Here is a 14,472-nt window from a genome sequence, read left to right as displayed (position 1 = left end):
AATACCTCAAAGTCTTTAAAATTTGCTTGACTGATCTTTAGGAAATTATTGTTGATGACCCATGAGGACAAGCAAAAATTTACATTCTCAGGCTCCTCCTGGATGACCAGCAGATCTTGATGTCCCTCAGTACTTCTCGGAAGCCTTCCAAACATGCACTCTTGCTGGACCAGAGGCTAGACATAATAAAGGCCTTGTCACATGTAGGAAACCAAAGAAAGGAAAAAATGCCACCCAAGAGTGCCATGGTTATAGGAATGAGATGCAATGGTGGTTCACTTGCTTTGCACACTCAGTGCCCCTGGTGAAGAGTTTGTGTCTGAGGGAGACCTTGACCTGTTCTCTGTCCTTTTTGAGTTTCTGGTGGAGTATTTCAGACCTAGGGGAGGAAGAGACAATGGCCTGGTAAGGACCTGCCATGTCAGCTATCCAGGAAACACCAGGCTTATTCAGCAGGACAATCCAGTATGACCTTTGAGCTAAGGTCATTTCCTGTATCCCCAAAGAAGAAGGGCCAGAGAGCACCTGGGCATGGAATTTTTTCTTGGACTTAATAAATGGCTTGAAAGTGAACTGTGAACTACACCATGTGCTGGTGTTAAAATAAAACAACACATTTCTTCAATAGTCCATATATATTATATTGAAAAATAACTGTGTAGCAATGTCTGAATGGAACACTATATAGAGGCCTTATAGGGAGCCTAGCCCCCATTCAAGGAAAGGCTGTTATTATCTGGAGTGCAGGAACCTGCCTGGGTTCCACTTGTGAAACCCTACATCTGCAAATCCCCAGAGAGACCATCTCCCAGGAAATCCATGCTCAGTGCAGAGATGCTCTAATCAGCAAGAGTGTGCTGACTCTGCCTCTCCAGTGCTGAGATGACAAGCATGTGCTGTTGGGCTCAGGCTTTTATTTTTTTTAATGAGCTTTGGGAATCAAACTCAGATCCTCATGCTTATGTAGATGTTAAGTCTTTACTGACTGTGTCATCTCCTCATCTCTGATTTTATATCTTTACTATGTAGAACCATTTTCATATTTAAATGCTGATGAAAATCCTTACTCATGTCTTGCTTCTTTTTACTATTCTTTGCAAGGTTAAAAAAAATACTACTTCCGATCTCAAATGTACATAAAGCTGTTGGGTTAAAAGCAATACTAACTACCTTCCAGGTTTAAAATCCTGTGTACATATCCAGATCTCATCCTTCCTTCACAAACTACTCTGTCTACCTGATGTGCATTCCCTGCAAATGGAGAACATTAAACTATTGCATTCCACCTCATTTCTATCATCATTGCTAATGTCTTGTAACATACCGACATGTAAACTGGTTTCTTTAAAAAAAAAAAAGTCAAAAAGTGAAATTCCCTATAAATTAGGCAAAACAAACTCAGTTCTTAGTCTTTCAAAAGAACTAGATGAGCCAATTATTGAGTAACACAGTCAGTCTTCCCCAGCAAGGCCATTTCATCAACTTACTGAAGTATTCTCAAGCTTACAGGTGACATTTTATAGATCAATATGACCACCAAGTATTAACAAATATTACATAAAACTGAGTCAGTGTTACGACTGCTTCAAAACTGTAGTTACTAAACACTGGAATGCAAAGATGCAAATGGATTTTTATTTTTTATTCATGGTGTTTATAAAGTATGATCTTCTAGTAGCCTACCAAATCCCTAACACACACAATGACCAAATCACAAAATACATTTCCAAAAGTGAAGGAAGAATTAGAACCAAATATGCAGGTACAAAGTGTTACTAGAGTAGTAAAGATTAGTGGGAAATCTAGATCTTGAGTTTCATGGTATTAACCATATAAGAATTAGGGGATTTAGGCTTGAACTCTTGAGAACTTTGTGCAATGAAAGGTTTTGCTGTATTTAATACGGTAACCAAGAGCTGCCTGTAGCTAGTGAGAACTTGTGAATAGTGACTAGCACAACTAAGAAACTGTTTTCTCAATTTTACTCAACTTAAAGATTCCATGTGTAGCTAATGGAACCTGTTGAACAGTAAAGTTACTCACATTATTTGAAATGCAAACTTATCAATCAGAGCGTTTCAAAGCATCATGCCCTATTATTATCAGCCAAAATTCTGCTGATACCAAATGATACATAAAGCCAGCATTCAGCCCAAAGAGAATATTCACTTTGGAAATGAGAATTAACATTAGCTAGATTCAGAACTTAAGTTTTAATTGGTAGAAAATTATATGAACATGTTAAGTTTTCTCCTATCGTTTTTGTTAACAAAACAAAGTGGCCAGTGGTTGCTCTCTGGTTTCCCAACCCATGCAAGTAACCTTCCCTTCAAATCTGTTCAGTTTCTCCTGTTCAGAAAAACAATGGCAAAATCGGTACTCAGCATTAATAGGTTCCCAGGACTCTGTAAATTCCACATGTTAAATTCCCCTTTCCTTAAGAGAGACAAACACTGGGGAGCGTCTGCATCTCCTGAAAGAAAGTCTTATGATTCACCATTTCACCTTTTTAAAGGTAACAAGCATTCATTCAGGCATAGTTGCGATTTCATGGGTAGATACAGAGTTATTTTTCCCTGCCCACAGTGTCAGTCTTTGGAGCACTTCAGGTGTTCTTTGACAAGCTCTTCCTAAATCAAGAAAACTAAACCAAGATAGTGCAGAATATGCCAAGAGAAAAAAAGGAGTCTGGGGATATGCACCATAACAACTGGTCCCCAGCAGAATCAATCGGGACTGGTGGGTTTGCTTTCTTCCCCCTCCACCTCTTCCCCAGACACAGTGTGGTGGACCAGGACCCACCCCACAAAGCGAACCCGGGAACAAGGTCGTGACCCCAGGTCATGGCCATCGCCAGCCCCGCTCCTACTCTGCACCGCAAAGCCACCTGTTAGGCCCGAGCTTCACCTGGCAGGAAAGAGGAGGCGCGGACCCGGCAGCGCGCCGGACCCGAGGGCGGCGAGCGCGGAACCCGCCCCTGTGGCGGCCGCCGCGATCCCCAGGCAGCACGTGGGTTTCTCGGAGCTGGGGCTGCACTGACAGGCGGACGGCCCGCACCGCTCCCGGCCCGGGACACCCTCTTCCCTCGCTGCCACCCCGCCGAACGGGGTCCGGGCGGCCCACGCCGCCGCTGGTTCACCCTCCTCCGGCTCCTCGGTGGCCCGATCCCGCCCCACCGCCCCTCACCTACCTGGTCGCGGAGTTTGAGGAACGCCATGGCGGTCGCCGCCATTTGGCTACTACAGGCGTCGGGCGGGTAGGTGGCGGCTACGTTGAAGAGAGCGCGGGCAGGGGGCGGCGCCTCCCCAGCCCTGGGCGCGCGCCCGGATGCGGTGGGAGCAGCTGGGACTGGAGGTGGGGAGGGATGGAAACTGGGTACCAGGTAATGGCCCGGGATGGCACCTGGAGGTGGCGTGCCCAAGCTCAGCTCAGTCAGGTGCAGAGAAGGCAGCCAGTGCAAGTGAGGGCGACCTCGGGACTGGTGCTGCTTCCAACAGAGTAGCGAGGACTGCTGGGAACCAGACTTGCACGTGGACCGAGAGTGAGAATACCCCCGCGGTTTTGGGGGATACTTAGTTACCGGGGGACTGCTGACACGCGGGACTGAAGGGTGTGGTCTTCATAGCCTTAACAGGTTGTGAACACCGAGCATTTCTCTCCAAAGCACCCCTTTTGATCTTGCATGTGAATTTTCCCTTTATCATCAAAAGGGTTTGCCTCCCACTCGAGAGAAATCAATTATTTCAAAAAGATGTGCAGGATTTCCAATTAATAGCGTCCTTTGGATAGAGAAGAGGAATGACTCCCTCGCCTTGGCACATGCACCCACGCCAACCCACAGCTCAGAAAAGGCTTTTCCTTCTTAGGCAGCTTCACACTGTTAGCATTCCAGGTTTGTGAAGGAGCAGATTGTTCTCCTGTGTCTGTCAGCCTGGGCAGCTCCAGCCCCTGATTAATAAAAGGTACACATGGTTAGAACACAAATGAGAGCTATTGGGTTGATTTAAAAAACAAAAACAAACCTCATCTTTTCCCTGCATTGGTGTGTGTCTTGGGACAGACTTTATTTAGAGAATCGATTTGAGCCTAATGGCAGTCTAGAAAAATGGGAATCTGTGCCAGGACTGTCAGTTTATTATAATGCTGCTACTAAAAACAACTCTTTAGCCCCATAAGAACAGAAAATATCAAAGTGCAAGATCCAATGCACTAAGAGCCTTCTGATATCTCTTAACATAACTATGCCATAATTCTGCTGAAACAGTCCCTTTTCTAAAAATTACACTTTTACCATGAATGGTATTTGCTACTTTAAAATGGAGGAATTCTTGTAACTGAGAGAAGAGGCTTAGCAGAAAAAAAATGATTTTCTTTGCATTTTCTTCAGTACCTAATTCCTTTCTGCATCAACTTCAGCTGATGAAATGAAGATTCTGTCATCCCATGTCTCTTTATCAGTACACTGAAGGTGAATGAGTTAGCAGTATGAAAGCCTTTGACTTCTCCGAAACAGAGGTGTTGTGACGACATTACTACAATATGTTGTGATTATAATCGTCCATGTGCTACAGCCAATCGAGTTTTACCTTCCTCGAGGATGAAAGATTTACTCCCTTCTATATGTATGCCTGTTTAACACTGGATGATGGCTCAGCAATTAATACATTTGAATAAACACCCATCCTCAGTACACTCTCCTCTGGGTTAAAGTTCTAGAATTTAAAAGCACAGCAGGTACTTGATTAGGAACACAGCACAGACTGACTTTGGGGAGCATACGGGTGATTTTGAAGGTACGGGTTAAGATAGTGGACGAAATGTGTATCTCAGTGTATTAGGATTGAGTTGATGAGAATTTCTAGTGGAGAGTAATTGAAAGTATTTTACAGCATTCCATCTCTGCATTAGAGAGGGCATGTTATGCTGCAAAGGTTGTTTCAGTCCTAGGTGGGCTCACCTTTCTCCATCTTGAACACTTTAACATCTTGTGTGTCTTACTTACTGTTTATTAAAAAGAAAGGCTATGCTTAATATTACCCAGCCTACTCACGTCACACAGTCAAGGAAGATAATAATATGAAAAACTGGGAATTCTTAAGGACCATTTGAATTCAATATTAGTATTTTAACAACTATATTTTCATGGCTGTCTAGGTAGTAACAACTATTGATTCTGGAAAAATAGAAATAAAACTTCTATATAATTAAGCAATAAATTGAAAATATTTGTGTTCAAGTTTTATTAACATCAAAATATATGATTATTCCTGCGTCTGTTAAAATTGAAAAGAGCCCAGCCAGGTGTGGCAGCATATGCCTTTTGTCCTAGCACTTGGGAGTAATAGGCAGGTGGATCTCTGTGAGGTTGAGGCCATCCTGATCAACATAGCAAGTTCCAGGCTGGCCAGGAGGGTACATAGTGATACCCTGTCATACATAGATAGATAGATAGATAGATAGATAGATAGATAGATAGATAGGCTGACCAGGAGGCTATTTAGTGAAATCCTGAGATCTATAGATAAGATAAGATATGATAAATCTATATTCCTGAAAAGTACTACCTACATCATAATAACCAATGGGACCAGGCTGGCCAGGAAGCTAATAGGGAGACCTAGTTTTGACCTGTTCTGTTTCAGACCTGGGCAGGTCCATACCTCTAGGCAAGCTGTGGCCCCCTACTCCTGTGAGGTCATCATATTGATGCAGAACTTAGTTCAGATACTCAACTGGCATAGCATATTACCCAGAACTCCTGAACTCAAGCGATCCTCCTGTTTCAGCCTCTGGAATAACTGGGACTGCAGATGTGCTACACCTGGTACCCTTTCTCTGAGCTTTTTTTTTTTTTTTTTTTTTCTTTTGCCGAGCACTCAGTTTTTCCTTGGTATCCTTCAATTCATCCCCAACTCTCAGAGGCCCATGCTCAGCACCACCTATGCAGGAGCCCGCCAGCATGAGTTGAATAGTCTCTGAGTTGGAAATGAGGATGATTATAGGAAAGGTAGAAAAAGGATACAAGGACGAGATAGATTTGGGAGGACTGCCAGTGAATGCTGCCCCAGTCTAGAGTTTATATTGCATAGGCCTTTAATACACCACAGTACTGTGGGAAACAAAGCTACAAGCCAACAGAATGTTCTCACCCAAAGGCCTCCCTGTTCCTTCCACCAAGGTGAATAGAACCTTCAACCCCTGGCCTTGAGCCTCAAGTGTATCTCCATGTATCCTTCCATGCCTCACTAGGCCAGAAAATCTGCCAACAATTCATGACCCGCCATGACTCTGCCTGGCAGGCAGACTTTCACAGAAGCAGGCAAAATGGCTCCTGACAACCTGGAACCTCATCTTCAAGGAGGAGGCCAGTGGGGCTTGCTGTCTTCCAGCCTAGCCAAAAAACAAAAAAGCCATAGGTTCACGGAGACAATACCAAAAAAATAAATAAATAAAATGAAAAATTAAAGTGGCATAAGATGACACCAGGTGCCTTGTACTTGCATCTACAATCTATCTATCTATCTATCTATCTATCTATCTATCTATTGTCTATCTATCCACACACACACACAGACACACACCACATGCATGCACCCACACAAGTGAACAGTGAGAGAGGGATTTCTTTTTTTTTAAATTTTTTATTTTTTAATTTTTTTATTGGATATTTTATTTACATTTCAGATGCCATCCACTTTCCCCATTTCCCCTCCCTTGAAAACCCCTATCCCATGCTCTTCTCTGAATTCCTCCAAATGTGCACTCTTGCTGGGCTAGTGGCCAGATGAAATTAAGGTCTATTCACACCAAGGAAAGCAAGATGAAGAAGAGACTGCAGCCATCTATTGCCATGGTGATTAGGGATGAGATGCCATAGTGGTGCATTGGCTGCACACACTCAGTGCACCTCACACAGCAGTTCTCTTGGTGGAAGATCTTGTCCTGGTCTGTGCCATGAATTTCTGCTGGAGCATTCAGAACTATGGAAGGAAGGGCCAAAGGCCTGGTAAGGATTTGTCAATTCAGCTATCCCTCCCACAGCAGCTCTATTCAGCTGGACAATCCAACATGACCCATCAGCTGAGGCTATTCCCTGATCCCCAAGTGTCATAGAGCACCTGTGCTTGGATTGCTTTCTCAGCTTTTAAAAACTGCTAGAAACGGACCTGAGAACTACACACTGTACTGGAGTTAAAAAAAACCACCATATTTTTCCAATAATCCAGGTATATTATATTGAGTAATAATAACATTGTAGCAATGTCTGAATCTGAGTTCAAGAGAGATGAGAGCTACCTAGGAAACAATGTAGATGCCTTATGGGGAGCCTGCCAATAAATTAGGTGAAGGCTATGATTATTTCTCCAGTGCAGGAACCTGCCTGGGTTCCACTTGCCAATCCCTTTATCTGGAAATACCCAGAGAAACCATCTCCTATGATATCCATGGGCACTGCCCTTGTCCTATAATCAGAGAAAGTGTGTTAAAGGAAAATATTCCCAAGGCTAGGCACTGAACTATAAGTTAATGGTCATGAAGAAACAGAACATACCCCTGTATATCTATGGCTATTGTAGGGAACACTCTCAAACACACAAAACCTTTGTGTCCACACAATATGATACATACAAATACAAATACATACAATACAATCATAGTATATTGCAGTAACTGGTTTAATTTCCCAGTTATTGCTAATATAAAAATCCCCAGTATATATTCCAGGTATAAAAAATGAAATCTTAAATGGGATAGGTACTAGTGGCATAGCATATACAGCTCAGTCAGTGATGTGCTTTCCACTCTTAAACTGAACTTAACTAAACTAAACTTAAACGGGCTTCTTGGCCTGTTTCTAATCTGTCTTAGCAAGTTCCCAAGGCTGTGTAGAGCAGTCTTGTTTTCCAGCTAAGGATCACAGGTTTGTGGTAGACCAGCTTCTTGTTCTTGTTCACTGTTTCAGACTTGTCCCCAAGTAAACAGCTTCTTCCCACAGGAGCTTCCTTTGCCATAGCCTGACTGACTTGGTGTCCAAAGCTATGAGACCAGAATAATAAGAAATCCCCATAACTAGGATAGAAAAGTACAAATTTCTCCCCATAATGTGACTGTGTGAGGGATACTTTGAGTAAGATAAGGCTGACTAGTTGAAATGCCAAATGCTTGTTTGGATTATCTCACACTGAGCAAAGGTCCATGGAAGGCCTGGACCATATGGTACATTTTCATTCTTTAGCTGATGGACATCTGGATAGTTTCTCCTTCAGGGCTGCTGTGCAGACCACTACAACTCTGATATGCCCTAGTTGTTCTGTGTACATCTACTACTTGTTCTGAAATTGCTGGGTAAATGGGACTTCGTTTCCACTTTCTGAACATGGCTTCTCACAGACCTACCCGATTTTACACTACCAGACCTGTCCAAAGGTCCTCATGACTCCCAACCCCCATTGAGGCTGATTTTAACTCAGAGAAAGTGATTTTGAATAACAGCAGTTGCAGAATGCTACACAGATAATATAGGCTGAGTGCTTTAGAGTATCATGACCCTCAAGGGGCTCCTGAAACAGCCCTGTTCTTGCTCCATAGCTCTGGGAATACTGCTGGATGCAGATACAGCTCCAAGCAACTCAATCTGTCAAGGAATAAAATCCAAGACAAACTCGAAGGCAAAGTTTTACTGAGTAGAAGTAGCTTGAAAGTAAATGACAGCAGAAAATGGGGACAACAACCTGGAATGCTAAGAAGGCACAGTGAGCCACCTGACATTCCTGTGGGCCATGACAATCCACCAAGAGCAGAAAAGGGACATAATCACATGGGTTTTATACAGCAACCTCTCCCTTATCCGATGCGCCATATTCCTTTGATTTGTTCCAAAGGACTTCAATGAGAATCAATAGTTTTGCCCCTCATCATTTGAAAATCTGACTTTCCAAGATTTTTTTTTTTTTTGTGTCCTGTTTCTCTTGGGAGCTAGGTTTAGATGCAGAATTATTGAACTGATGTATTTGATATTTTGTGGAAGCAAACTGAAATCTCAAGTGCTTTTCTCATTAAACTTGGCATCTTGAGACACATACAGGTACATGGATGAACAAAGACACACCCATAGAGACACATTAACACCACACACATACACACACTCGCACACACACACACACACACACAGAGAGAGAGAGAGAGAGAGAGAGAGAGAGAGAGAGAGAGAGAGAGAGAGAGAACCCCCTAAAATCATAAGTGAGCAGAAAACAATGAGGAATCTGTCATGTTTGAAGAAAAGGTAATTTAGGGCAGGCAAAGCAGATGATTCAAGTGAGACCCATAACACTTCTGTTCTTCTTAGAGGAATGAAAATGAACACTTGGATCAGACATAACTGAGGGCCTTGATAACTTTGTTGACAGTGACACTGGTTGTCTATGTTTCTGGTTAGACATGAGGCCAATTTGCCTCTGATGCCTCATCCTACCTGCTGATGCTTGGCACTTGGGACATAGATGTTCTTGTTGGCCTCCTCACAGAAGCTCTTATCTTCTCCATAGGACACTTGTGGTTCACTCTGCTCTACCAGCAGATTTCTGTTCCCGCTCTGCAGCAATACCCTGACATTGTCTTTCAGTTGAGAACATTCTCTAAGGAGTTGGCGGTGCCTGGTGCTGAACCACAAACAAACAAAATGGTGATTCCCAGCCAGCTTCCATTGGCCTAACACTCCTCCCAGTACCATCATCCCTGCAAGTGCCCTTGTCCCTAGACAGCCTCAGACTAGAGTCTCCAGTATACCTATCAGCACCAGTTAGAGGCAGGTCACATCCAGAGACCAACTAAATTCCAAAAGACTGAAAGTACTTCTGTAAGGCCTGACAGTAAGAGGGTTTATGTCCATCAAGGAAGAGGAAATGTTCCTCATGGGTGCTTCTCTGTCCCTGGTACTAGAAAACCATCAGCAGATAGAGGGCAATTCCCCTGTGAGAGAGGAGAGAAGACCCAACAGGAATACACTCTTTCCATTTTTGTCATGGATCCCAGATCTTTAAATCTCTTGTCAGAGCCTAGAGGTTCAGTGTTGCTTGATATTCCCATCAAGGTTGAAATGTTTTCTATGTAGAGAATCTTGAATTGGGAAGAATAAAGATGGAAAGGTCTTACAAACTTATACACTTATACACTCTTCAGACTTAGGACACCTGAGTCCAAGACTTACAAATCCATGACCCTTGCCTCAAGGCAGGGTTCCCATTAAGAAACAGATAGTATAGAACCAGAGCCCTGACATTTGTTCAAAGTCCTAGGGCAGAAGCATTCCCTGCCTAGTGCTGGGATCTCAGCTGTGTCAGTCACTCACCTGTAGGCATAGTTTTCTTCTATGAGCTCCTTGTATCTCTCCATGGCATCAGTTATTGACTCAGTAATTTTCTGGATATTCATAATGGTCTTTTCGTGGTTTCTTTTAATGATATTGAATTCGATGTTCATCCTGTATTAGGGCATGGCCCAAGGAGCAAATATTTCTCTAAGGATCATGTGCAAAACAACTATATCCTGGACTACCCGAGCCAATAATATATGCCACATCCTTGCTTTTTGGAAATGGGTCCTATTGGTTCTGATTAAATTTATAATCCTGGACACAGGACAGCAGATCCAGGGGACTAAATGGAGGAAGCAGACCTTCGAGAGCATCTCATGTGAGCCTGAAGGAATACACTAGTTCTGTGAGAAGTTTCTCCTAGTCTCTGCCAGAAACTTGGGCTCAACATATATCTCTAATGAGTTTTATTTTTAAGGCAGGGATATCAGTCCTTGCTTCCTACTGTTACATGAATTCTCAGAGGACAAGAATAGTATAAGAATAGAAAGAGGCTTAATAACACTTCCTCCTCCAGGAGATTCCTATGTGACACCCGTGCAAACACAAGGAGCAAAGTACCCTTGTGGATCAATTTGGGCCTCTATGGACTCAACAGTATACTGACCTACAAACTGTGCATCAGACCAATCCTCAAACCCCATCAAAGGTCCCAGATCCTCGGATCCTGAACAGCATACACACACACAAAACTACATTCACACACATATTAGAAAGCCATGTAAATCCAGGGAGGTGCCATACTCTCAGAGTATAAGGACCAAACTCAGAGGAAAGCAGTGATGACCTGCAGGCATTTCATTCACACACTGAGAGGCAGCAAGTCTGACCATGTTCTGCCTGCTGTGGACAGAACCAGTCAGACTCCTAGCACTTCAAGGTCAAGTATCCTACTACTCAATACCTGTCAGGGCTTTCTAACATGCATGATTAGAGATGACACACTCCTTTGATGAGAGGAAATCTCGGGTTAATAGAGAGGACACAATACTGTCAACAGGGGACTGAGCATAATTACTACCTGTAGTTCAAATCATCATAATTGTACAGGTTCAGCATTTCACTAATTTCTTCCTCCTCAAAGCTCATCTTCTTGATCTTCAATTTCAGTTCTTCCAATTTTGTCATCTGCTTCTGGTAATTGATGGTGGAATTCTGGGATGATGTTTGCCTAGCAGAGCCTGGAGATAGATAAATACTTAGGAATTTGCAGAGTTGATGGCCCAGAGGCAGGAGAGACCATTCTGAGCCTCAAAAAGAAGGGTGAGGAAGAGGAAAAGCTAGAGATAGGGTGAATCCCAGAAGGAGCAGAAAAGCTATCTTTGAGCTGTTCTGCTCAGCTATATCCCTCTTCCCAACCTTCATCGTCATACATATGCCACACTCCCTACTACAGGGCCCCTTGCACTGAAATCCATAAGCTGCCTCAGACATGAAGATTTAGGGATCATTGTCAGCTCCTATCAGATGTGATGCAGGTAAATCCTGGAGTTCATATTGCTTAGCACCATGAAGGTCTAATCATGTGTGTTGAAACCCAAAGCATCTGAGACCCCACACATGACCAGGGAAGCATCCTTCTCTGTTCTGTCCTCAGAGACTCCTTTCACCTGCAGTCATCTAGAGGATGAAAGGCTTCAACTCCTACCATGAATGGACACATTGTTGATCTCATAGTCCCTCCTCCTGACATTCTTTGCCACTCAAAATGAAATTAAATAGCTCCCAGAATAGTATCTGCATGCTTGTCAGTACCCAGGTCTCTGTCAAACTAATAATCAGAAATTCTTGACTCTTGTTTTGCCATTGAGAAATTCCAAGGCTCCAGCCTGTAAGGCATACTGTGGGAAGGCCCAGCTCAAGCCTATTTCTTCCAGGAAGTTCCCCAACTCTACCCAAGACTCACTGTGCCTTCCCCAGAATGATTTCAGTCTTCCTTTTTTACAAGACAGGAGGCCAGCTTCCTTCTTACTGGGAGTGGTCTCTCCTTGATCGCCATTCTCTTTCCGAAATAGCCTAAACAGCCTGGAAAACATGCCTGTTTGTGAACCCAACAGGCACTGAAGAAATATCCCACAGGCAGTTGTTGTCACCACAACACAGGTGACATCACAGAAGATTCTACTTCTTTTCTAGATACAAGAGATTGTCCAAGGAAGGCATTCCAGATGATGTCACTGGGAACTGCCATGCCCTACCTGCTAACTATCTGTCTCCAAATTGTCCAATTTCTGGGGTGTCCTTTGCTGGAGCCTCTCAAGTGACCCAGGGAATACCCTTTCGCAACCTCTCCATCCAAAGTTAGACATTTCTCTCTGCTTCATGACAAGTGAAGTGCTTTGGATCGGAAGAGTTGGTTAGAACCCTGACATGGGTAAGACATAAATCTCTGGGGACCATGGATGTGGGAAACTGTTCTCAATAATAAATATAACCACTTGAGTCAATTCTTGTGCCATACAGTCCACTGCCCTGGGTTTTCTGTTTCCCAGAGCCCAATATCTCCTATGCCTGGAAGCAGGTAAAATTTGCAGAGAACAGTGTTCAATGATGGGAAACTCATATCTATGGACGATTTCCTCAATAAAAGTGTAGTTTCACGCAGGCATGGTTATAAATGCCGTTAATCTCATAATTGGGAAGTAGAAGCTGGAGGATCTCTGTGTTCAGAGACAGCCTGAGCAGAATATACCAGAAAGTCCAGAATAGAAGAAGACACTGAGTATTAAACATATTTATCAGACAGAAGTTCACATAGACTGGACCCACACAAAAACTCTGAGGTGCTCTTTTTCTGGCTGTGACTGACAGGCTTGACCATGAGCAGAAGCCCACAAACATCAAAATACAGTTTTGTTTTTTCTCTCAAAATACAGTTAGAGCTATTATTCCTAATTGTACCAGTGAGGTACAAGATAATCCTAATACCCAGTCCATCATTTTGTTGACTAACCAGAACCGCTGTCATTTCTCCTAACTAAAACACTTAGTTCTTGACCTGGCTTTTTTTTCCCTTGGCTTTTGAATGAATGTCAGCTGAAAACCATCCACTCAGATCTTTTCTCTCAAAGTAAATAGCCAGGATTGGCTATGAGACTATAGGTTTTCAACCCCATCAGAAATCCAGAATGACTGAGTTAACTGAAATTATGGGAAGCACTAAGCATAGCTTCTAAAACTTAGCCAATTTATAGAGACTGCTGAACACCTGGACAACCCTATACTACAGAATGTTGGAGAATCAAATCTTCAGCCTTCTGGCCCAGAATCATCTGCCAGACCTTAGTGATGCAGAATTATTAAGGGCTGATTACTCTGTCTAGGCAGATATAATCAGTTGACTATTCTGCAAGTGTGTCCTTTTCTGGACAATAATTTGTCTGTAGATGGGAAGAGGCAATTCTTGTCTAGTGGCTGTCTCCCCATAACTGGAGTAACTCCAAAGATGCTCAATTTCTTCTTAGAATCTACGACAGGAAGCTGTCAGGAGCAGACAGATCTCTAATCAAAATGAACCTTAATATAGAAATGTTTGTAACGTCAATTCTATGGATGTCTGACGTTTTGAAAACCAACTGTCCATGTAAGGTAATCTGGACTGTTGTCTGTTAACTCCTCTCAGCTATTTCTAAATAAAATATAAAAAACACCCTAACAATAAACTCCAAGCCATGGATTTGCTATATATAATCCCTTAACTCACAGGCTAACCATCTCAAATCCGTTAAAAAAAGTTAAAGAAGGACTGTGTCTAAGCCTTGTGTTCCTAACTGTGTTATACAGGCACAATGCCCATGAGAGTATCAATATTCATGTCACTTTTATATCAATAAGAAGCTCATACCAATGAAAACCTTAAATTTGAAATCAAAGTAAATTTTGTACCATTTAAGAAATTATAACTTCATCTTGATACTAATTATACAGATTTCTATTAATAGGTTATGGCTATGCAATAAATCCTAGATAATTCTCCCTGTTCCAACAAAATCACTACTTTTCCCTAGAAAGAGCCCAATATTAACCACCTTAGTCCCCAAGCCCAGGGAATAAGGGTGCTGACGCTTCATTAACTTCATCAAGCTGATTACAGGTGTTGA

The 14,472-nt window shown here is 42.7% G+C and overlaps 1 protein-coding gene across 1 annotated transcript; it reads right to left on the bottom strand.

Moving 5' to 3' along the window:
* Positions 1-6,662: 6,662 nt before the first annotated feature.
* Positions 6,663-12,471, bottom strand: LOC117705502 (uncharacterized). Its single transcript, XM_076931521.1, has 5 exons — positions 12,279-12,471; positions 11,394-11,553; positions 10,349-10,480; positions 9,473-9,659; positions 6,663-6,980 (listed from the first exon to the last, which is right to left on the bottom strand). The coding sequence occupies exons 1-5, from the start codon at positions 12,406-12,408 to the stop codon at positions 6,975-6,977; spliced, it is 615 nt and encodes a 204-aa protein (XP_076787636.1). The 5' UTR covers positions 12,409-12,471; the 3' UTR covers positions 6,663-6,974.
* Between the last annotated feature and the right edge of the window lie 2,001 nt (positions 12,472-14,472).

Source organism: Arvicanthis niloticus, chromosome 3 (genome assembly GCF_011762505.2).
Source record: "Arvicanthis niloticus isolate mArvNil1 chromosome 3, mArvNil1.pat.X, whole genome shotgun sequence".
Classification (NCBI taxonomy): domain Eukaryota; kingdom Metazoa; phylum Chordata; class Mammalia; order Rodentia; family Muridae; genus Arvicanthis; species Arvicanthis niloticus.
The sequence above is the reverse complement of the archived record's forward strand: the minus strand, read 5'-3'. Positions and strand labels throughout refer to the sequence as shown.

Coding starts and splice junctions, on each gene's coding strand:
- LOC117705502 (XM_076931521.1), bottom strand. CDS start 12,408: ATGTTTTCCAGGCTGTTTAGGCTATTTCGGAAAGAGAATGGCGATCAA. Junction 10,481..11,393: donor TATGATGATTTGAACTACAG/GTAGTAATTATG, acceptor GCCCTAATACAG/GATGAACATCGAATTCAATA. Junction 9,660..10,348: donor GAAGAAAACTATGCCTACAG/GTGAGTGACTGA, acceptor TTTGTGGTTCAG/CACCAGGCACCGCCAACTCC.